We start from the raw sequence: 23831 nt of genomic DNA on the forward strand, positions 1-23831 counted from the left end.
ACAGGGACTTCTGTACTTACTGAGCAGTGAGACATACTGTACATTGTATGCCTCACCACTCAGTTTACATTGCCTCTGTTCCTAGCCCCAAATTTTTTTTACAGTTTACCCCTCGCTGCTTAGTAAGTACAGGAGGGCCTCCCTTCTTTAACAGGAGTCCCTGCTCCTGTACACTGAGCAGAGAGGCACACACTGTATGCCTCGTTGCTCAGTCTTTGTGTTGGGCTTCCCAGATGTAAGTGGCGATGCCACATATTCTAAATGTCCCTGCAAATTTTGCGCAATTGCGTTTGTTGCACAATTTTTTGGTGCAATTTTCGGTAACACATCTTTTGAAGTTGTCTACTGTTTGGTGCACCGTACACCACCTAATAGAACACGTACAAAAGTGACAGATGTTAGAGCACAAAGCCTAAACCAATCTCTGCCACCCACTGATTTCTATAATTGAGCAAAATTTATCAAGTCCTGTTCACCTTTTTAGTAAATTTTGAGCAACTGTGCAAACAAAACACCAAGCAAACAGGGGTAAAATCTTCACTACCTTACACCAACATTGATAAATGTCCCGCTATGTTCTACTCTGCACCCAGCCCAGTAAATGTCACTTAGCAGCCTGGAATACATTACATGTCATGTTACCAAGAATGTACTGAAGCAGGAGCTACTGACAAAGATACTGTATAGTGGCTCTGAGGTAAGTGGTGATGCTTTATGCATAACCTCTTACACTTAGTAGTTCACTCGCTAGGTTGGGTGCTCCCCACCTAGCCAAATAAGTGTAGGGCCAAATTCAAATTAGCTATTGAATCAGAATTTTAAGGATGGACAATTTGTAGAGAATCATCTTGAACTGAAATTTTGCAGGTTCACTCATTTTATTGTGATCTTTGTTGTCATTTATCATCTGTAATAGATTATTTGTGAATCATCCCAACTAATTGGGTCCTAGTGACAAGTGATTGACTCCAACGTCCACTCCAGTTGGGGTTGTCTTCAGCTGGACCTTTGGAGCCAATTCTGACATCAGAGCCTGGAACCAATGGAAGATTTATTGGTGCTCTGGTGGGCCAGCCTGACCCTGCATACAAGTTAATGCTTAAAGAAATGCTAAACCTAGAAAGAAATAATAATATAATGCAATGACTTACTTTCTATTACTCTGTAAGTCGTTATATTAGATCTTAAAAAGAAAAACAAAATCTGTCTTTCTGTTTTTCCTTTATAGTGGATAACCTACTGTAGGGGTGAAGCTTAGTGAACTAGATGGAGGTTAGTTTGAGTTCCATTTTTCCATTCATAACAGTGGGGGTGGTCTCTACTGAAGTATGTTTTCTTCTAGTAGGAGATTAGTCTAACCTTACAGAAGGTTACAAAAATAGATATCTCTGGGGACACAAATAGAAGTTTTTTTTCTATATTTGGATTTGATGTGATAAAACTATGTTAAAAATGGACAAAGAACAGGAAGGAATTGTAGTAAGACCCCATTCACGTATTCGCATGTGTAGTTAAAAAGTTAATACCTTCAGGTCATTTACAGTAGATATCAATGTATTTTCTGAGACTCAAAAATGCACCACACCACGCTTTTGAGTCCTGAAAAGTAGATGTATAGAGAATGTTCAAGAAACCACCCAAACATAATCACTAAAGTCAACCGGTCCCATGGCAGAACACAAATACATACATAAACATCTCATTTTGACAGGTTGTGGATGAAGGGCCGGTTCTGCTTATAGGTAAAATAGGCAGCTGCCTAGAGTGCCCTCTTGATGGGGGCACCACTCTGTCTTCTACAAGAAAGTTAGACAGCCACAATCTGAACCACTCGATCAACCAGCTCATCCAGCAGCACCACCATAACCCCACTCTGATGTGTGTCACCCCAGTAGTAATTGTTAATGGGGACTGTAAGTGCGTACCTGGGTTTTGTCAGCTCCACGTTGAGCCGGCTGTTCCTGTTGAAGCCTTTCCCATTTACAATTTGTACTCGAATTGGAGGGCAGCAGACCATCCCGCTATACTATTTTGTTATTACCATTGTTGTGTGGTAGTCTGGGGTGAAGGATGCAATGGGGTGTTGCGAGTGGTAGTAATGTAGGGTGCTGGTATTAACCCTTTGTTGTCGTGACGCTAGGGTGCGGGTTCCTCAATGCAATAGTCCTACCGCCACCCGTCCCACAGACGATAGGGAGGAATAAAGGAATGTCCACAGCAGAAATTGAAGTAAACCAGGAATAACTTTATTGCATATTTTATGCAACTGGAGATAACAGACAGTCTTTTGTAAGAGGACTGTGGTATAGGCTCCTCACAGGTTTGCTGGGACTTTTGAGTTGAATGAGCTTGGATTTTGCTAGCCACTGTGCTACTGAATTTAGGAGTCATTTGGGTTCAGTAGTCACACAGGATTTGTGGGTTTTGAGCTGGATTAACTCACGTTTTGTGGCTACTGAAGAATAGGCTTCAGGCCTAGCTTGAATTGATGAATGAGTATGAGATTGATGTGTTTTCTCTGATAATCCGGAACTAGAGAGATAATTAAGTAGCAGCAGCCCCTTATATATTAAGAGGGCGGGACAAAGCTCATTGGTTCTGCAAACCTGTCTGTCCTGACCTAAGGAACTATGGGTATATCACATGACCCAAAGGTCCTTGAACCATAGCATAACATAATGTATTTAAAGGCACGTGACCCCTAAGGTCATATACAGAGGTTTACTATAATTAAATATATAAATATATACACCACTCTACGTTAATACACATTTATATGAGGCGACTAGGGGTTAGCCCTCCAGGAGAGCCCTACTAGCATGGAGGGACTCTGGCTGAGGGGACTATAGACAGAGGGACAGGACCAAGTCCTTTCCCAGGACACCACAAACCCCTTTACTTAAAACAAGTTGTCCTCGATGAAGGACCCCAAAGACAGAGGGACGACCAATCCACTTTCCAGGAAACTGTTCATCTAGGAATGCTCGGACCTGACACCCATAATGTGGTGGTGCACCATCTTGCTGGAAAAACTCAGGGAAAGTGCCAGCTTCAGTGCATAAAGAGGGAAACACATCATCATGTAGGCCACTGGATATGCGAAATTGCTACATAATGATGTGTTTCCCTCTTTATGCACTGAAGATGGCACGTTCGCTGAGTTTTTCCAGCAAGATGGTGACCACCACATTATGGGTGTCAGGTCCGAGCATTCCTAGATGAACAGTTTCCTGGAAAGTGGATTGGTCGTCGTGGGTTAGTTGAATGACCCCCAAGGTCTCCCGATCTGACCCCCTTAGACTTTTATCTTTGGGGTCATCTGAAGGCAATTGTCTATGCTGTGAAGATACGAGATGTGCAGCACCTGAAACTACGGATACTGGAAGCCTGTGCTAGCATTTCTCCTGCGGTGTATTTAGTAGTATATAGCAGTGTATACGGATACTGGAAGCCTGTGCTAGCATTTCTCCTGCGGTGTTGCTATCAGTGTGTGAAGAGTGGGAGAAGAGGGTTGCATTGACAATCCAACACAATGGGCAGCACATTGAACACATTTTATAAGTGGTCAGAAACTTGTAAATAACTCATGAAAGAATAAAGTTATGTTAAAACCAAGCACATCATTGTTTTTCTTGTGAAATTCACAATAAGTTTGATGTGTCACATGACCCTCTTCCTATTGAAAAAACAAAAGTTGGATTCAAAATGGCCGACTTCAAAATGGCCACCATGGTCACCACCCATCATGAAAAGTTCCCCCCTCACATATACTAATGTGCCACAAACAGGAAGTTAATATCACCAACCATTCCCATTTTATTAAGGCGTATCCATATAAATGGCCCACCCTGTATATATATATATATATATATATATATATATATATATATATATTACACACAAACACATATAATTTTTATTATTATTTATTTACAATATTTATTTATAAATATATGAAAATGTAGAGGTCGCAGCACTCCAGAGAATTCCAATAATGAAAGTGACTTATTCACCCATGTCCCGCAGTTTTAGCCTTGTCACGAGGCTGAAAGCTGATATGTTGTGGTGACATGGGTGAATAAGTCACTTTCATTATTGGAATTCTCTGGAGTGCTGCGACCTCTTCATTTCTATGTACTGGGACCCTTACCAAGGTCAAGTATCTGGCGCCCAAACTCCTTCGCCTGCCAAAGTTCTGCTCCTTCTTGTGTGGATTATATATGGGTATATTATAGATTTTTGTACTTTTGGTACAGAAGAGAGCGTGACCCCGACACACCACTTACACAGGGGCTTCTCAGGGGTCAGTGACTAACCTTGATGTGACGTGGTTATTATTACGGGAATACTCCTTTCCGAAAAATAACAAAGCAAATATACATAACTGAGAGAGCCCGCTGAATGATCAGCAAGACTTACTGTTTTTAAATCAGTTTTTTTTGTTATTGGAAGCAGAAAATTATTTATTGATTATTTTTTGCCTTCATGTCTAATTTGTAATATTATAAAAAATACACAACTTTTTTTTTAGATGCGTTCAGAAAAATGGAAATCTTTACTGAAGATGACAGAGCTCCAACCAGGATACGCTGAATCCTGCCATAACTACTTCTGTGTCAGCTCAGAAGAGAGATGGACACATATTCGACTCAACTTATACCCAGGTATATGGAGAACATGCAGGGCTGGTGCAAGGACTTTTGTCACCCTAGGCAAAAGCAAATTTTGTCACCCCCTTGACCCCGCCTATTGACTCCGCCCTTTGACATGCCCCACACTGGGGTAACACACTGCAACAAACCTCCTCCCCATGTTATAACCTTACTACTGGGGTGACACGCTGTAACAAACCTCCTCCCCATGTTATCACCTTACTACTGAGGTGACACACTGTAACAAACCTCCTCCCCATGTTATCACCTTACTACTGGGGTGACACATTGTAACAAACCTCCTCCCCATTTTATCACCTTACTACTGGGATGACACACTGTAACAAACCTCCTCCTCATGTAATCTCCTTACTACTGGGGTGACACACTGTAACAAACCTCCTCCTCATGTAATCTCCTTACTACTGGGGTGACACACTGTAACAAATCTCCTTCTATGTAATTACCTTACTACTGGGGCAACACACTGTAACAGACCTTCTCCCCATGTTATCACCTTACTACTGGGGCAACACACTGTAACAGACCTCCTCCTCATGTAATCTCCTTACTACTGGGGTGACACACTGTAACAAACCTCCTCCCCATGTCATCACCTTACTACTGGGGTGACACACTGTAACAAACCTCCTCCTCATGTTATCACCTTACTACAGGGGTGGCACACTGTAACAAACCTTTTCCTCATATTATCACCTTACTACTGGGGTGACACACTGTAACAAACCTCCTCCTCATGTAATCTCCTTACTACTGGGGTGACACAATGTAACAAATCTCCTTCCATGCAATTACCTTACTACTGGGGTGACACGCTGTAACAAACCTCCTCCTCATGTAATTACCTTACTACTGGGGTGACACACTGTAACAAACCAACTCCTCATATAAATACCTTACTACTGGGGTGACACACTGTAACAAACCCCCTCCTCGTGTAATCGCCTTACTACTTGGGTGACACACTGTAACAAACCTCCTCCTCATGTAATCTCCTTACTACTTGGGTGACACACTGTAACAAACCTCCTCCTCATGTAATCACCTTACTGCTGGGGTAACACACTGTAACAAACCCCCTCCTCATAATTACCTTCTTCTGGGGTGACACACTGTAACAACCCCTCTCCTCATGTAATTGGTGCAGATTTCTTCACACAGAACCAGATACCAGTGGCCGTGACTGAATCATGTGACCTCCACTTCAGCTTAGCCCCACCTCCTCCACAGCATCACCGAAGGTTGTTCAGTAACTATCTCTCCTATCCTCCATGGCTTAGCTCCGCCCCCAACATGTAACTGGTCACATGATCTTTCTCCCACCCGCCGGCACCACAAATCCACCATCCGTCTGCTAGCTGTTGCAAGACTACAGCTCCCAGCATGTCCTCACTGACCCATGTGTGCTCTACTGTTTGTGCAGATGGTGGAATAGCGCGCTTTAAAGTCTATGGCATTGGACAGAGAGACTGGTCTTTATGTGGCCCCAATGACTTGGAGGACCTTCTGTCTATGGCTAATGGGAGTGTGTGCCTTGGATACAGCGATGCTCATTATGGCCACCCCCGGAATCTCATAGGTATGTGTACATAAAAAGTGCTCACAGTGGGGAATTGTTCTTAATCAAATGTATCTATCTTTTTTTTTTACATTTGACATGTAGGCCTAGGAAGAGCAGCAGACATGGGTGACGGGTGGGAGACAGCAAGAAGACTTGATCGCCCTCCCATTTTAAAGGTAACCAAAAATTCCAGTAAAAAAAGAAAAATAGCCAGCGCAACTACCTAATACACGGGTGCACGCTGCTGCAGCAAATACAAAGTATACAAAAAAAGAAGGTTGCAGCAGCACTCTTGGTCCTTGGTGCTGAATAGGGGGCATGTTTTGATCATGCTGCTGCAACCTTCTTTTTGTGAGCAAAAATTCCAGGACAGAGGATAAGGGATAAGATGTCTGACCGAATTCTATACGGGAGCTGCGTCTCCAGTTTTGGAAACCTCCAGGTTTCCGGCACAGGGGACGTGACGTCACGCCACGCCCCCTCCATTCATGTCTATGGGAGGGGGCGTGACGGCCGTCACGCCCCCTCCCATAGACATGAATGGAGGGGGCATGGTGTGACGTCACATCCCCAGCCCCGGAGGTTTCCGAAATTGAAGACGAAGGGGAGACTGCAGGGAGATCGTGGGGAGTCCCAGTGGCGGGCCCCCCGGCGATCAGAAATCTTATCCCTTATGCTTTGGATAGGAGATAAAATGTTTTTGCCCAGAATACCCCTTTCACAATGGTCTTCACTTTGTTCTAGGCTTCTGACATTTACAAGATAATTTACTAATTTTCTGCTAGAGATGTATCAAACATATGATCCATTAGTTATAGAGGAAATGATGTGTTTTATAGGCTGATGAAAATGGCATGCTCCAAGTCCCGGGAAGTGAATGGACAGTGTTTCGGCTTGGTCATCCTGGCCTGATAACACACATCGAAATAGACACTAACCACTTTAAAGGTAAGCATGGTGTAAAGCAGTGGTCCCCAACACAGTCCTCAAGGCCCACCATCATTCTGGGTTTTTACAATTACTCCATTGGAACAGAACAGGGAAAAATTGTAATACTGGACTGTTGGTGGCCTTGAGGACTGGGGTGGCGATATCTGGTGTAAAGTACCCCCCCAAAATGAGGCATATCTGGAGATGTTTCATTATGAGGATGCAAACATATCTTGTATATACATATATATATCTATGCTAATGCACACATTGTCAATATTTATTTGGACTGCTGCACTCATATGGGTTGGCCAAATTATCAATGGATACCTAGTTGTCTAGTTGATAAGGTTGACAAGAGCCCAGGGTCAAAGGAGTATTCCAGTGAAATTTTTTTTTTTATATCAATTGGCTCCAGAAGGTTAAACAGATTTGTAATTTACTTCTATTAATTTTTTTTTTTAATCCTACCAGTACTTATCAGCTGCAAACGTTGAGTTGTTCTTCTCTGTCTGACAACAGTGCTTTCTGCTGACACCTCTGTCCATGTCAGGAACTGTCCAGAGTAGGAGCGAATCCCCATAGCAAACCTTTCCTGCTCTGGACAGTTCCAGACATGGACAGCAGAGAGCACTATTGTCAGACCGAAAAGAACAACTCAACTTCAGCAACTGATAAGTACTGGTAGGATTAAGATGTTTTAATCAACGTAATTTAGAAATCTGTTTAACTTTCTGGAGCCAGTTGATATGACAAAAATTGTTTTTCACTGGAATTACCCTTTAATAGAGTCGCACTTACTGTGTAGGGGGCCGTGATGTCACCTCCCCATGTCACAGAATGCTGGGGGCTGCACAAAGATCATGGGGGTCCCAAGGGGCAGGACCCCTGCGATCATACATCTTATCCCCATCCTTTGGATAGAGGATAAGATGTATAAAGCTGGGATATCCCTTTAAGAATTAGGGAGGTTACTGTGCTCTTGGGAACTTTCAGTGCAGCCAGATTTGTGGGCCAACAGAATTCTGTCTCTGAGCAGTCCTGGGAAATGCTAGAATCGATTTAATTGACATTGTGATGTTTTTATTTCCAGGAAATTCCCCAGACTCCTGCAAAATTGAAGCCTGCATTCTGACCACACAAGAGGAGGAAGAAAAAATCAGAGAAAAATGGGCTGTGACTGTGGAGAACAAATGGAAAACTCTTGTACATGTGACGAAGGTATTTGTAAATGTTTAGGTCACCTCAGGTTATACTGTAGGTCTCCTGTCCAGATGACATATACCGTATTTTTCGCCGTATAAGACGCACTTTTTCTTCCCCAAAACTGGGGGGAAAAAGTCGGTGCGTCTTATACGGCGAATACACCCCTATCGCGGCGGTCCCTGCGGCCATCAACGGCCGGGACCCACGGCTAATACAGGACATCACCGATCGCGGTGATGCCCTGTATTAACCCTTCAGACGCGGCGATCAAAGTTGACCGCCGCATCTGAAGGGAAAATGACACTAACCCGGCTGTTCAGTCAGGCGGTTCGGGACCGCCGTGATTTCACCGCGGCGGTCCTGAACAGCCTGACTGAATAGCCGGGTTAGTGCTTACAGGACACTGGGAGGGACCTTACCTGCCTCCTCGGTGTCTTCTCCGTTCAGGGATCCCCTGTATGGCCAGCGCTCTCCTTCCTCGTCATCACGTCGTCGCGTACGTGCGTCGGCGTGCGTAACGACGTGATGACGGCGACGGAGAGCGAGGATACCCGTCCGGCAGCAGAGACGTTCCGGAGCGACGGGGACACGGCGACAGTGATGGAGCGACATCCAGGGCAGCGGTGACTGGTCCGGAGCGGCGGGGACACGTGAGTATTACCTCCTATGCAGTGGTCTTCAATCTGCGGACCTCCAGATGTTGCAAAACTACAACTCCCAGCATGCCCGGACAGCCAACGGCTGTCCGGGCATGCTGGGAGTTGTAGTTTTGCAACATCTGGAGGTCCGCAGGTTGAAGACCACTATTGGGTTCAAAATCTTTATTTTTTTAGATTTTGCACCTATAAATTGGGTGCGTCTTACACGCCGGTGCGTCCTATAGGACGAAAAATACGGTAACTAGAATCTCATGGGAACTAATGCAAAATCTGTAACCCAGGTTCCCCACTGACTTGACAATTCAGCTCATCAGACGGGTGATCAGGTCGTGATCTGTATTTCAAAAACACAGTTGTAATGTGTAGGATCCCTAAGAGTGCTGGTACAATGCAGTAGCTGCACATGGTAGCCTGGCCCTCTACCATTGCCTGGAATTATTGGCAATTTAAAAAAAACAGCACCACAGTTTACAGCACAAGATTACCACATACGATAACCTTCACATGTATGGACACTAATAAGGTGAATTATAAAGGGAGTTGACTTTGAAAAGTCTTAGTTATGTCATGCACGCAGGGTCCTGTTGGTACACCAGTGGTCCATTTGGCCCAGGCGCTGACCCAGTAATAGGCTCCAAGGTTTGGCAGAAGACAACCCCTATGTAAACCTGATTGGAAACCAATAACTCATAAATAAGGACGATCTTTATGGATTTATTCACAAATAACCTACTGAAATATATAAAAGATATGGCCCAGTAGTAACAGCCCCGTTTAGGATGGCCCTCTATTTACGTCATTGTTAAGGCTAATACAAATATTCAAGAGGACATGCTAATGTTCTGTGTGAGGTCCCAGTACAGGATATGTATCTCACAGTCCTATCAGCGTGAGTCCCTGCATGTCCTCAGGACTCACCTGCAGTGTTCTCCCATAATGTACTTGTGATAATGGTTGTCACATGTTAAAGTCACATGTTTTGTTACCCAGAGAGCACCAGGTGACCAGATGACTCGCAGTTGGCCTATGGGCTCCTTGCATAGCCCCCCTTTATAAGAGGGGGAGGTTCTACAATCGTTCTCTTCCACCACACTTTCTGCTTAGGTCAAGTCCAGTCCAGACGTCCCAGAGCCAGTGTCCAGCACATCTGGAGGCCTCAAGCCTAAATTACAGCCACAAGTAAGTAAGTAAAGTCATCTATGTCTGCTGTCACTATCTTCAGTCAAGTCAAGTCTATTATAGTCAGCGTGGCTGTCCTAAAGTCTGTCAAAGTCACTGCAAGTCCCAGCAAGCTGCGAGGTCCCCTGTGTTACTGGTCACCTCTCTGGGATTCTGGCCTAGCTGTAAAGTTTGTACCATCTGTCTACCTCAGTAAAGCTAAAGTTAACTCTGACCTGGCCTTGGACTCTTATTTGCCCTGCCCAACTAGGACTAGCGGTGCTACCGTTCGGGTGGTTCTCGGTTAAAACCACGCCCTGGCGTCGTGAACATTGAGGGGTTAATACCATCTACCCCTGGGCAACTACAACACCTGCCCAATACACCTCACCTCACACCCCTCGTGGCACACTTCAAACTTTGGTGTTTTAAAAAAAAGGATAAGGGTGTGTGTCATAGCCATAAAGCCACAGGTCCTCCCTCCTAGTCTGAGTCTGAATTGTGTCCAAGAGAAATCGCATGCTGATGCAAAAACGTTTGCGCCAGAAAAGTGTACGGGAATTTGTTATTGGAATGTGTTTTACTAAAGGCGCTGCTGAAATAGTGGGGGAGGTTAAAAGGAGTCCATTATCTGTTGTTGAAAGTAAATTTGAAGTCGTTAACACAATGTGCAAAGTCAGAACTGAAGCTATGTTGCGTGCCAAAATGTCTGCAGTTGTAACTGAAAGGGTTAACCAGTTGGTCAAGAAGCGCACAAAAGGTTCCCTCCAAAGCCATCGTCCTGCCCCTGGGCGTGGCGATCATGTCTCTGTGTCCAACCCGAAGTGGAACCTGAAAGGTCCGCCCCTTGTTGCCGGGGGTGGCGGACGAAGAGGATGCACTGCTCAGTCACCTCCGGTCCCAGGCCCCTCTGAATACGTCCTTTCGGCCGGTGGCCATTTTGGTGGAGACCAGTGAAAGAAGTGGTGTGGAGGCCGTTGCCGATAGAACATAAGCAGGAAGTTCTCAGTACAGAGAATTCCGGTGGGTGCGTCCGGCTCCAGAGGTCCTGGTCAAGCACCCGCTGGTGCACAGACTCTGCAAATGCCAGCGATTATCAAAATAAGTCGCTAGTGCCGAAGGGAACCTGTATATACCCTTTGGTGCCCAGTAGTGTCCCTGAAAAGTTGCAGCATAGGGGAGAAACACCACATGGGCGGTCCCAGCTAGCCCTGACCAAGCTGTTGCAGCAACCCCCTAAGCCTCTTAAAGGCCAGTAACCCTCAGTTTACCAAGGGGCTCAGCCATAAGAAAAAAACGGTGGACCAAGATTAAAGTGCATGTGGATGTAGAGACTACTGATGGCTACCTTCTGCATTGGATTCACAAAGAAGCGCAACAATCAGACCAAAAAGACATCTTATGCCCAGCATCAACAAGTCTGTCAGATCCACACAAAGATGATGGAAATTGGGACCAAAAAGGTGCGAACAAAGGACTTGAATTAAGTTGTTAACAAACTGATCCCAGGCGGCATAGCCCAAGACTTTGAGAAAGGCCGGCTAATCTATCTATCCTCTCCATGATGCGTGTGTCTAGAAAATAAAGATGCTGAAAAACGCAAAATTGAATGTACCTGAAAACCCGACCCGGCCCGCTCTTGCAGCCACAGAGCTGTAACTAGGTCCACAGGCGTCTACAGATGTACCCAGGCCTACTCCTGCTGTCGAGGAGGTTTGGACTAACCAGCAGGTACCAACCAAAGTGCCTCGGCCTACTCCAACTGCTGTGGAGGTTTGGCCGGACCAACAGGCACCAACAATTCATCCCCCAGTGGCACAAGCTGCTGCTGTACAAGTGGTGGTCACCGTGAGTCCTCCCATCACTGAATCCTGTTTGTCCCATGTCTCATGGAACACACATGTCAACCTCATGGAGAGGGCCCAAGCTCGTGTCCTAGGTATATATCACAACCTAGAAAGCAGTTTGACTGACGAGGTTGGAGTGGAAGAGTACCTATGTGAAAAATTTGGTCGTATGACTAACTGACTTCTGTGTACAAGCACAATTTTTGTTGTTACAGGTTTCTACAGCAATGTTTAAGCACAGTGCCTGACGAACTTGTCAAGAAAGTTTTTGCAGTAACCAAGCTAGTAACTGTGTGCCCAGCTATGGCCGTGATTCTCAGGAACCTGAACTCTATAGTGTATCTGGACTACTGAGCGATACATGGACATCTGTGTAAATATGCCATAGTAATAAATTTTGCTCACCGTTATGCACAAGGGAAATGTTTTCGGTCCTGCACTATAATTGTTGTATATAATTTGTTGTACACCAAAAAGTCATAGTGTACTGTATTCTCTGATGTTTGGTAGTTTTCTTGTAGGGGTTGTCCTGAACTAATCAGGAGAAGCTACATTTCACCCCATCACCAACATCATGTGCAGTCAATAGTAAAGTCGTGTACTACACATAGTCATGTACACATGTGTCATGTACAGCAGGACTGTAACACTCCAGAACCACACAGTCCATAAAAATGTCTAATATGTCTGATGTCAAATGTGATATTTTTTGTGTCCTCGTGCTCAGGATACTTTGCTGGCCAGAAGGTATTCCTATTACCCACAAAAGCATGCAACAAAAAGTCAAAGGTAACAAAATGTCAAATGTTATCTGGAAAAAAAAAATGTCTAGTGTAAGAAAACGTCTAGCATAAAAATAACTAGTGTTCTGGTGAGAAGTGTGTAATGCCAAGGGACCCCAGTAGCCAAGGCATTGGGCAGAAAGCCTCTGGCAACCCAATCCCCCCAGTGTTATGTCTTAGTAATGTATAAAGTATTATTATGCATAGTCAAATGTAATAGTATGCAGTCATAGTCTAATGTTATGATATGCATAGTCATAGTCCATAAGTCATGTTTATACCATAGTCATAGGTATGTTGTCATTATTAATCATAGTCCTTATTCTCCAGTAATTCCATGGTTATTTTCAGTGATACAAATCTAACAGAGCATGTATGGACATTGATACAGAGACTCGATTGTGTTATCAGTTCTTCTTGACAAAAACAGCCTGGATACAATGCTCCAGGACTGCATGTGGCCCCACATCTTTTTCACTCCTCAAAGCTTTCCAGGACGGACATCGGGGGTGACTTTAGTTAAGTAGGGGGGTTTGTGATGTCCCAGTAAGGGATATGCATCTCACAGTCCTATCAGCGTGATTCCCTGCACATCCTCAGGGCTCACCTGCAGTGTCCCCCTATAATGTAATTAGTTGTACGATGAATGTAAAGGACCTTTGCTATGGTCACATGGTTATTAGTCACATGATAATGGTTGTCACATGTTAAAGTCACATGTTTTGTTACCCAGAGAGCACCAGGTGACCAGATGACCCACAGCTAGCCTATGGGCTCCTTGCACATCCCCCCTTTATAAGAGGGGGAGCTACTGCAATTGTTCTCTTCCACCACACTTTCTGCTGAGGTCAAATTCAGTCCAGACGTCTCAGAGCCAGTGTCCAGCACATTTGGAGGCCTCAAGCCTAAATTACAGCCACAAGTCAGTAAGTCAAGTCATCTCTGCTGTCTGCTGTCACTATCTTCAGTCAAGTCAAGTCTATTATAGTCAGTGTGGCTGTCCTAAAGTATGTCAAAGTCACTGCAGGTCCCAGCAAGCTATGAGGGACCTTGTGTTGCTGGTTACCTCTCCGGGATCCTGGCCTAGCTGTAAAGACTATTACCATCTGTCTACCTCCGTAAAGCTACTGTTAACCCTGACCTGGCCTTGGACTCTTATTTGCCCTGCCTAACTAGGACTAGCGGTGCTACCGTTCGGGTGGTTCTCGGATAAAACCACGCCCTGGCGTCACAAACATTGAGGGGTTAATACCATCTACCCCTGGGCAACTACAACACCTGCCCCATACACCTCACCTCACACCCCATGGCACACCACATCTGTATAGATAGAGAATGTGGGAAGGGGGGGGGGGGCATGGTAAATGCCCACTTTATATTAAAATGGAATTTATTTTGACATTTCAGCTCCATCCTCACAAGAGACATTTTATTGATGGAACATCTTTATCACTTCAAGAAGTCATAACTCACGTGAAGCTCACCATTGCTCCGGATGGTGGCGTAAGCAGACTACGCCTCTGGGGATTTCCTCGACAACTGTCTTGAGATGGTGCTTACACCTCTGTTACAGAAGGAATATGTCTATGTAGATCGACTCATTCAGTGAACCTCAAACGTTTTAACAGGATTTCTGTGCATAAAAATTATGTTATAGTTGTTATTTGGTGGTTCAAGTTTCTAACTTTGATTAAACAATATGTCACTTTGTGTGTATCAATATTGAAGCCGAATTTCACTAAGGAAAAATAAATGTGCAAATACAAAATCCAAACCTTTTCTACTGGAGTTGCCTTTTTCGTTATGTGATCCAGTAGCTTACACAGTGTTGGACAGGACTGCACACTACCACCAAGGGTGTATGTATCAATAGAAGTATGCCAAACAGATGCCATGGGATTGATGGGAAGGGGGGTAGTTCAATTCCCTCACTATTGGATGTTAAGAACCTGTGCAGAACTCTTAACAAAGAAATAGGATGCAAGACCAAAAACAGTCCAGTTACAACCAAGGTAGGCATAACTTTGCGCCTATCTATCCTGCCAAGTTTGTTTCTTGATGGGTTGCACCGGCACTTGTTTACAATTGTCAGCAGACCTGACTGATGTTTGGTACAGATCTATTTAGTGACAACATTGCAGGCATAAATTCAAACTATGGAATTACAATGCACTTGGAAAGTCTTCAGACCCATTCACTTTTTTTTTAACATTTTGTTATGTCTTGTTCTAAAATAAAAACAAAATTCAAGTTTTCTCTATTGTTCTGCACCCAATACCCCATAATGACAAAGTTAAAACAGAATGTTAGAAAACGTTTCTAATTTTCGAAAGAATTTTTTTTATATTGCATTGAAGTATCAGTATTAAAGGGGTACTCCGGTGCTTAGACATCTTATCCCTTATCCAAAGGATAGGGGATAAGATGCCTGATCGAGAGAGTCCCGCCGCTGGGGACCCACGGGATCTTGCACACGGCACCCCGTTTGTAATCAGTCCCCGGAGCGTGTTTGCTCCGGGAACTGATTACCGGCGACTACAGGGCTGACGGTGTGTGACGTCACACCCCCGCCGCCGTGTGATGTCACGCTCCGTCCCTCAATGCAAGCCTATGGGAGGGGGCGTGATAGCTGTCACGCCCCCTCCCGTAGGCTTGCATTGAGGGGCGGAGCGTGACATCACACGGGGGCCGGGGCGTGACGTCACACGCTGCCCGCCCTGTAGTTGCCGTTAATCAGTCCCAGAGCGAAAAACGCTCCGGGGACTGATTACAAACGGGGTGCCGCGTGCAAGATCACGTGGGTCCCCAGCGGCGGGACTCCTGCGATCAGGCATCTTATCCCCTATCCTTTGGATAAGGGATAAGATGTCTAAGCACCGGAGAACCCCTTTAAGTTTAAGCACCTTTTGCAGCAATTACAGCCTCTGATCTTCTTGGGTATGATACAGGAGGTTTGCACACTATGATTTAGGGATTTTCTGACATTCTTCTCTGCAGATCCTCTCAAGCTCTGTGAGGTTGGATGAGGACCATCGGTGGAAGATATTTTCAGGTCATAATTGGATTCAAATCCGGGCTTGGGCTGGGCCACTCAAGGACTTTCATAAAGTTGTCCTTAAAGGAAAATTGTAGTGGTATATAACTTATCCCCTATCCGTAGGACAGGGGCCCCCTCCATGTATCTCTAAGGCATATATGGGAGGGTGTGTCGGGCGCCGTGGCATGCTGGGGGCGGACACGCCGCCTTTCTGCGCACTGCTGGTGCTCCGTACAGGAATAGTCATAGGTATGTTGCTGGGGCCCCCCGCCATCTCCTGTATGGAGCCCCAGCAGTGCGCAGATAGGCGGCGTGCCCACCCCCAGCATGCCATGGCGGCTGACATATCCTCCCATATATGCCATAGAGATACATGGGGGGGGCCCCTGTCCTACGGATAGGGGATAAGTTATATACCACTACAATTTTCCTTTGGATAGGGGATAAGTTATATACCACTACAGTTTTCCTTTTACTCCTTAAGGACATGCGCCGTAAATGTACGGCGTTACTTAGCGCACGGCGACGTACATTTACGGCACGGCTGTGACGCGAGCACAGGAGCTGCGCTCGCTTCATTCGCAGAGGGGACACGATGGCTGTCAGCAGCTGCGGACCCGCCAGTAATGGCAGACATAAGCGATCACGCTGATGTCTGCCATTAACGCCTCAGATGCCATGAGGCAGTGCGGCACTTAAAATGGCTGATCTGATCGCCCGCAGCACTGTAGCAGGGATCAGATCAGCCGAGATGACAGGTGGTGGTCCCCTTACCTGCCTCTGTTCATCTTCCGGCAGACCACTTTTCCCCATATTAATACAAAAAAGCGTAAAAAACTATAAATAATAAACATATTTGGTATTGTCGCATGCGTAAATGTCCGAACTATAAGAATATAATATAAATGACCCCCTACGGCGAAAAAAAAGTCCAAAATTTCAGTCACATCAAACTGCAAAAAAAAAAAAAATTTATGAAAAGCGATCAAAAAGTCACATATATGCAAACATGTTATTTAAACAAACTACAGATCATTGCACAAAAAATGAGCCCTCACACATCCCTGAATACGGAAAAATAAGAACGTTAGAGGTGGTCAAAATAGGGCAGATTTAAACGTACTGATTTTGTAAAAAAAAAAGTTTGAGATTTTTTAAAGCAGTACAGTAATAGAAATGTATGTAACCCTGGGTATCATTTTAATTGTATTGACTCAGAGAATAAAGAAAACGTCATTTTTACCATAAAGTGTACAGCGCGAAAAAGAACCCTCCCCCAAATTTGCAAAATTATGATTTCTGTTAAAATTTCTTAAAAAAGAAAACGCAAAAATAAAATTGGCCTGGTCCGTAAGGGATTAAGGGCCATTGTCTTAAGCGTCGAAAGGTAAGCATTTGGCCCCGTCTGAGGTTCAAAGCACTCTGGATCAGGTTTTTACTAAGAACCTCTCACTGTGCCATTCAGCTTTCCCTCAACCCTGATTAGTCTCCCTGTTCCAACCGCTGAAAGATAGCTCCACCAGCATAATGCTGTAATCATCATGCTTCACTGTAGGAATGGTGATGAGTGGTTTTCCTCCAGACATAAGCCACTCTTCCATAAAGCCTAGATTGGTAAAGGCTTCAGTGGTGGTTGACCTTCTGGAAGTTCTTCCATCTGCACACAGGATCTTTGGAGATCAGCCAGAGTGACCATTGGGTTCCTGGTCACCTCTCCTACCAAGGTCCTACCAAGTTTGGTGGGGCGACCAACTCTAGGAAGAGTCCTATTTGTTTCAAAATTATAGAGGTCACTAAGCTTTTGGAAACAATAGAAATGTCTATGTACCCTTCTCCAGATCTGTACCTCCACACAATCCTGTCTCTGAGCTCTCCAGGCAGTTCTTTGCCCCTTATGCCTTTCTCTGATATACATTGTCAGCTGTGAGACCTTATATAGTCAGGGCTGTGTCTTTCCGTATCCTGTCCAATCGGCTGAATTTACCACAAGTGACTCCAATCAAGGTGGAGAAACATCTCAGAGATAATGAAGGGAAATGGGAGGAGCCAGAGCTAAATTTTAAGTGTCATAGCAAATGTTGTGAATACTTATGTCTGTGAAGTTTTAGTTTTTTCCTTATGAATAAAATTTTATTTTTACATGGGGCATTGAGTGCAGAATGATAGGGGAAACTTGTTTAGTACAAGGCCATAACAAAGCTACCATAGGAAGAAAGAAGAAGCCGTGACGAGTTGGGACCCATAACATTGGAGCAGAAGTTCCTGTTCCTGTAGTCTACTTGCTGAGGTACAGAAATGTGAATTAGTCCAGAAATGTAAAATAAACACCCCTAAAAAATTTTTTTGAGGTATGGTCAAAACTAATGGCGGATCAGTCAGTATACTGTAGCATTGTCCTTATGTGTCAATGTGTAACTAAAATACAGCAAATAGCCCCCTCTGTGTAAAGTACGTACAGTGATCCCTCAACTTACAATGGCCTCAACATACAATAGTTTCAACATACAATGGTCTTTTCTGGACCATTGTAAGTTGAAACCAGACTCAACATACAATGCTACGGACAGTCCAGATCTATGAAACATGTCAATTGCTGGAAGAACCGACCAATCAGAATGTACATTTCACTGGTAAAACACCTGTATGACTGAAGCGTTTGCACTGACTGACTGTCTGGTAGCGCCCCCTACAGTACAGGGAGGTATTACATGTTCTGTACTCTTTACCTGTGCCAGGGTTAGCTGCTCCTTTGGACACCAGGTGAGGGCGGCTCCATGTTACTTTTTTAGGACATTGTGTGTACTGTACAGGACCCTGAAGAAGCTCCTGTCCTCTACATAGACCAGTGTTTCCCAAGCAGGGTGCCCCCAGCTGTTGCAAAACTACAACTCCCAGCATGCCCGGACAGCCAAAGGCTGTCCGGGCATGCTGGGAGTTGTAGTTTTGCAACAGCTGGAGGCTCCCTGCTTGGGAAACCCTGACACAGACAGATCGTTCTTACTTTTATATTTAAGAACTTGCTTTATCTGTACAGTATTAGTTATCTACTTATTTTTCTTTAACCCCTTCACGACGAGCGACGTACATGTATGGCACCACGAAGTGTCACTTGGCATGCGGCGACGTACATGTACGTCGCGTGGTTCCGGGAGCGCCGCGTCACCGGTAGCGGTGATCGAGCCGGGATGACTGCTGTTATCTAACAGCAGGCATCCCGGCACATCGCCGAGGGGGGTCCTGAGACCCCCCCATGACCGCGATGGGTGCAAATCACAGGTCAATTCAGACCTGCGATCTGCACGATTCCGGGTCATACGGGTCACTGGTGATCCGGTGACCCGGAAAATAAGAGGGATCGGGGGTGTCCGAGACACCCTCGATCCCCCTGAAGGGATAGGAGTTTGGTGGCAGGGGTTCCACCCCTCCTATCCCTGCTATTGTTCGGCCGGAGCGACCGACCGATAGCAGACTGGGGGAGGGGGGGGGGTTAAAGTTCGGTTTCCCCGCTTTGCCCACCTATCGGTGTCCAGGCAAAGCAGGGGAACTGTCCAGGGACTGGCGCCGAAGGTCCCTTACCTGGATCCCGGATCCCGGAGTGCGATCCTCCATGCGGGGAACCCCCACGGGCGGCGGCAGCGGCGGCAGCAAATCATCCGGATCCTGCCAGGTGAGTTGTTGCCTAGCAACATCCGGAGGGCCACAGTTTACAGTGGTCTCTAAACGGTGGCCCTCCAGATGTTGCAAAACTACAACTCCAAGCATGCCCAGACAGCAGTTTGCTGTGTGGGCATGCTGGGACTTGTAGTTTTGCAATATTTAGAGGGGTTCAGGTTGTAGATCACTATGCAGTGGTCTCAAACTGTAGCCCTCCAGATGTTGCAAAACTGCTGTCTGGGCATGCTGAGAGTTATAGTTTTGCAACATCTGGAGGGCCACAGTTTAGAGACCACTGGACAGTGATTTACAACCTGAACCCCTATAAATCTTGCAAAACTACAACTCCCAGCATTCAGGAACAGCATAAGGCTGTCATGGCATGCTGGGAGTTGTACTTGTGTGCCTCCAGCCGTTGCATAACTACATCTCCCAGCATGCCCTTCCGCAATCAGTACATGCTGGGAGTTGTAGTTTTGCAACAGCTGGAGGCACACTGGTTGGAAAATACTGAGGTAGGTCATAGAACCTAACTCAAGGTTTTCCAACCAGTGTGCCTCCAGCTGTTGCAAAACTACAACTCCCAGCATGCATGGTCTGTCAGTGCATGCTGGAAGTTGTAGTTTTGACCCCCCTCCCATGTGAATGTACAGGCTACATTCACACTGGCGGCATATTACAGTGAGTTCCCCGCTTCAAGTTTGAGCTGCGGCAAATTTTCCACCGCAGCTCAAACTCCTAGCGGGAGACTCAGTGTAATCTGCCCCCAGTGTGAATGTAACCTAAAAACACTACACTACACTAACATAAAATAAAGAGTAAAACACTACATATACACACGTACACTGCCCCCCCTACCACCCCCCTTCCCCAATAAAAAAAAAAAATGAATTGTACGGCAGTGTTTCTAAGATGGAGTCTCCAGCTGTTGCAAAACCAAAACTCCCAGCATTTCTGGACAGCAATTGAATGTCCAACAGCTGGAGGCACCCTGTTTGGGAATCACTGGCATAGAATACCCCTATGTCTACCCCTATGCAAGTCCCTAATTAAGGCCTCCAATGCGCATGGCGCTCTCACTTTGGAGCCCTGTTGTATTTCAAGGCAACAGTATAGGGTCACATATGGGGTATCGCCGTACTCGGGAGAAATTGTGTTACAAACATTTTTACACCAACATGCTGGTGTTGCCCTATATTTTTCATTTTCAAAATCGCCCCCCAAAACTTGTAACGCAATTTCTCCCGAGTACGGAGATACCCCATATGTGGGCGCAAAGTGCTCTGGGGGTGCACAACAAGGCCCAGAAGGGAGAGTACACCATGTACATTTGAGGTGATTTGCACAGGGGTGGCTGATTGTTACAGCGGTTCTGACAAACACAAAAAAAAAAAACACACCCACATGTGACCCCATTTTGGAAACTACACCCCTCACAGAATGTAATAAGGGGTGCAGTGAGAATTTACACCCCACAGGTGTCTGACAGATCTTTGGAACAGTGGTCCGTGAAAATGAAAAATTTTGCACAGTCCACTGTTCCAAACATCTGTCAGACACCAGGGGGGGGGTAAATGCTCACTCTACCCCTCATTACATTCTGTGAGGGGTCTAGTTTCCAAAATGGTATGCCATGTGTGGGTTATTTTGCTGTCCTGGCACCATAGGGGCTTCCTAAATGCGACATGCCCCCCAAGCAAAATTTGTTCTCAAAAAGAAAAATATGACGCCTTCTCTTCTGAGCATTGTAGTTTGCCCGTAGTGCACTTCAGGTCAACTTATGGGGTACCTCCATACTCAGAAGAGATGGTTACTAATTTTGTGGGGTCTTTTCTGCTATTAACCCTTTAAAAAATTAGAAATTTGGGGGAAAACCAACATTTTAGTGGAAATGTTTTTTATTTTTATTTTTTTTACATATGCAAAAGTCGTGAAACACCTGTGGGGTATTAAGGCTCACTTTATTCCTTGTTACATTCCTCAAGGGGTTTAGTTTCCAAAATGGTATGCCATGTGTTTTTTTTTTTGCTATTCTGGCACCATAGGGGCTTCCTAAATGTGACGCCCCCCAAAAACCCTTTCAGAAAAACTTACTCTCCAAAATTCCCTTGTCGCTCCTTCCCTTCTTAGCCCTCTACTGCGCCCGCCGTACATTTTACATAGACATATGAGTTATGTGCTTACTCGAGAGAAATTGGGTTACACATACAAGTATACATTTTCACCTTTTACCCCTTGTAAAAATTCAAAAATTTGGTCTACAAGAACATGCGAGTGTAAAAAAATGAAGATTTAGAATTTTCTCCTTCACTTTGCTGCTTTTCCTGTGAAACACCTAAAGGGTTAAAACACTTACTGAATGTCATTTTGAATACTTTGGGGGGTGCAGTTTTTATAATGGGGTCATTTATGGGATATTTCTAATATGAAGACCCTTCAAATCCACTTCGAACCTGAACTGGTCCCTGAAAAATAGTGAGTTTGAAAATTTTGTGAAAAATGTTACATTTTTTCATCAAATTTGGGGATTTTTCACCAAGAAAGGATGCAAGTTACCACAAAAATGTACCACTATGTTAAAGTAGAATATGTCACGAAAAAATCTCAGAATCAGAATGATAAGTAAAAGCATTCCAGAGTTATTAATGCTTAAAGTGACAGTGGTCAGATTTGCAAAAAAGGGCTTCGTCCTAGAGGTGAAAATGGTCTGCGTCCTTAAGGGGTTAATCCTCACTTTTTCCTATTTTTGGATGACATTTTAGTGCCTTTAGAACCAATTGCCAGGTTTCCATAGAGTTCTGGTCTCAACATACAATGGTTTCAACATACAATGGTCGTCCTGGAACCAATTAATATTGTAACTTGAGGGACCACTGTACAGTATATCTAATACATTGCATTTTTTATTTAACATGAAATATAAAAAACAAAATCCTAAAAAAAAGATAATTTCTAAGAACTCCTTTCATTCAAATCATTCAAAGGGAATTGGAAAATGTACTATTAACCTTTATGTTAAAGTTATGAAGGAAACAACAATCAAAATCTGCCAAATAAAATGAATATTATCTGATTTATTATCGCAATCAAATTCCGGGCCCGTGGGTTTATTGCAGAATGTCACCTGACACAGCTATCTGGCCTCACAAGGATCGCTCCTGGTAATATAATGATTGTTTTTCTGAAATCCCCGGCATATTGAGTTACCAGGGTGTAATGGAAGACGTCCAGATGACCTCCCAGTCTAACCAGCTCAATCGCTCTTATCTTAGGGCTGAAACTATTCATTTTTAAACAAATCAAACTAAAGCGAAGCTTGTTTCAGGAGGGCAAGAAAACAATCTTCAAATAAACAAATGCCAATCGTCAGACGTGGCTCCTCTCAATACAACTGAACCTGCGCGAGATAGGGACCCCTGATAGCCCCCTCAAGAGTCCAGGAGGAATCGAAGCCACAACAAAGTCTTTGAAAATATAACAAAAGTCACGTAAAAGAGAAACGGAGAAACAGCACTTATCACCTCGAAGTTACATTTTCAGTTCTTTACATCGTTGTATGACTTTCAATGGGATGTGACTTTAGGAATGTAGCAAAATATATGGTCAAGTACGATGAGTCTTCTGAAGTCATCAGTATGTACATACAGAGTGATTAAAAAAGGATGGTGCAAAACTAAAGGGGTACTCCGGTGGGGATTTTATTATTTTTTTTTTCAAATCAACTGGTGCTAGAAAGTTAAACAGATTTGTAAATTACTTCTATTTAAAAATCTTAATCCTTCCAGTACTTATCAGTTGCTGTATGCTCCAAGAGGAAGTTGTGTAGTTCTTACCAATCTGATCACAGTGCTCTCTGCTGACACCTCCAGTTCAGGAACTGTCCAGAGCAGGAGAGGTGTGCGATGGGGGATTTGATTCTACTCTGAACAGTTGCTGACACGGACAGCAGGGAGCACTGTGGTCAGACTGGAAAGAACTACACAACTTCCTCTGGAGCATACAGCAGCAGAACTACACAACTTCCTCTGGAGCATACAGCAGAGGAAGGATTAAGATTTCTAAATAGAAGTAATTTGCAAATCTGTTTAACATTCTGTCACCAGTTGATCTAAAAACATTTGTTTTCCATCGGAATACCCCTTTAAAGCCGAGAGAACATAACACAAATTTATTAGCATGAGAAGACTCACTATCTATCCAAGTTTTATCTATCAAAGAAGAAGACCCTCTGGGGAACCTCAGTTGGCCAGAAGACCTTTGGGTGTCTTCAGGAAAAACTGGTGTCTGGAAATGACTCTCCTGGCTTAAGGCCTCGGTCAGGCAT

General features: G+C 44.6%; 1 protein-coding gene across 2 annotated transcripts in view; it reads left to right on the forward strand.

Moving 5' to 3' along the window:
- Nucleotides 1–14584, forward strand: part of ALLC (allantoicase) — a 30870-nt gene extending 16286 nt beyond the window's left edge. For both annotated transcript variants that reach the window (XM_056564120.1, XM_056564119.1), the window contains exons 7-12: nt 4532–4664; nt 6097–6252; nt 6337–6410; nt 7074–7182; nt 8258–8385; nt 14224–14584. In XM_056564120.1, the coding sequence (XP_056420095.1) occupies nt 4532–4664; nt 6097–6252; nt 6337–6410; nt 7074–7182; nt 8258–8385; nt 14224–14364 (741 nt within the window). In that variant the 3' untranslated portion in view covers nt 14365–14584. The remainder of the gene's footprint in view (nt 1–4531; nt 4665–6096; nt 6253–6336; nt 6411–7073; nt 7183–8257; nt 8386–14223) is intronic.
- The last annotated feature ends 9247 nt before the right edge of the window (nt 14585–23831 follow it).

Source organism: Hyla sarda, chromosome 3 (genome assembly GCF_029499605.1).
Source record: "Hyla sarda isolate aHylSar1 chromosome 3, aHylSar1.hap1, whole genome shotgun sequence".
NCBI lineage: Eukaryota > Metazoa > Chordata > Amphibia > Anura > Hylidae > Hyla > Hyla sarda.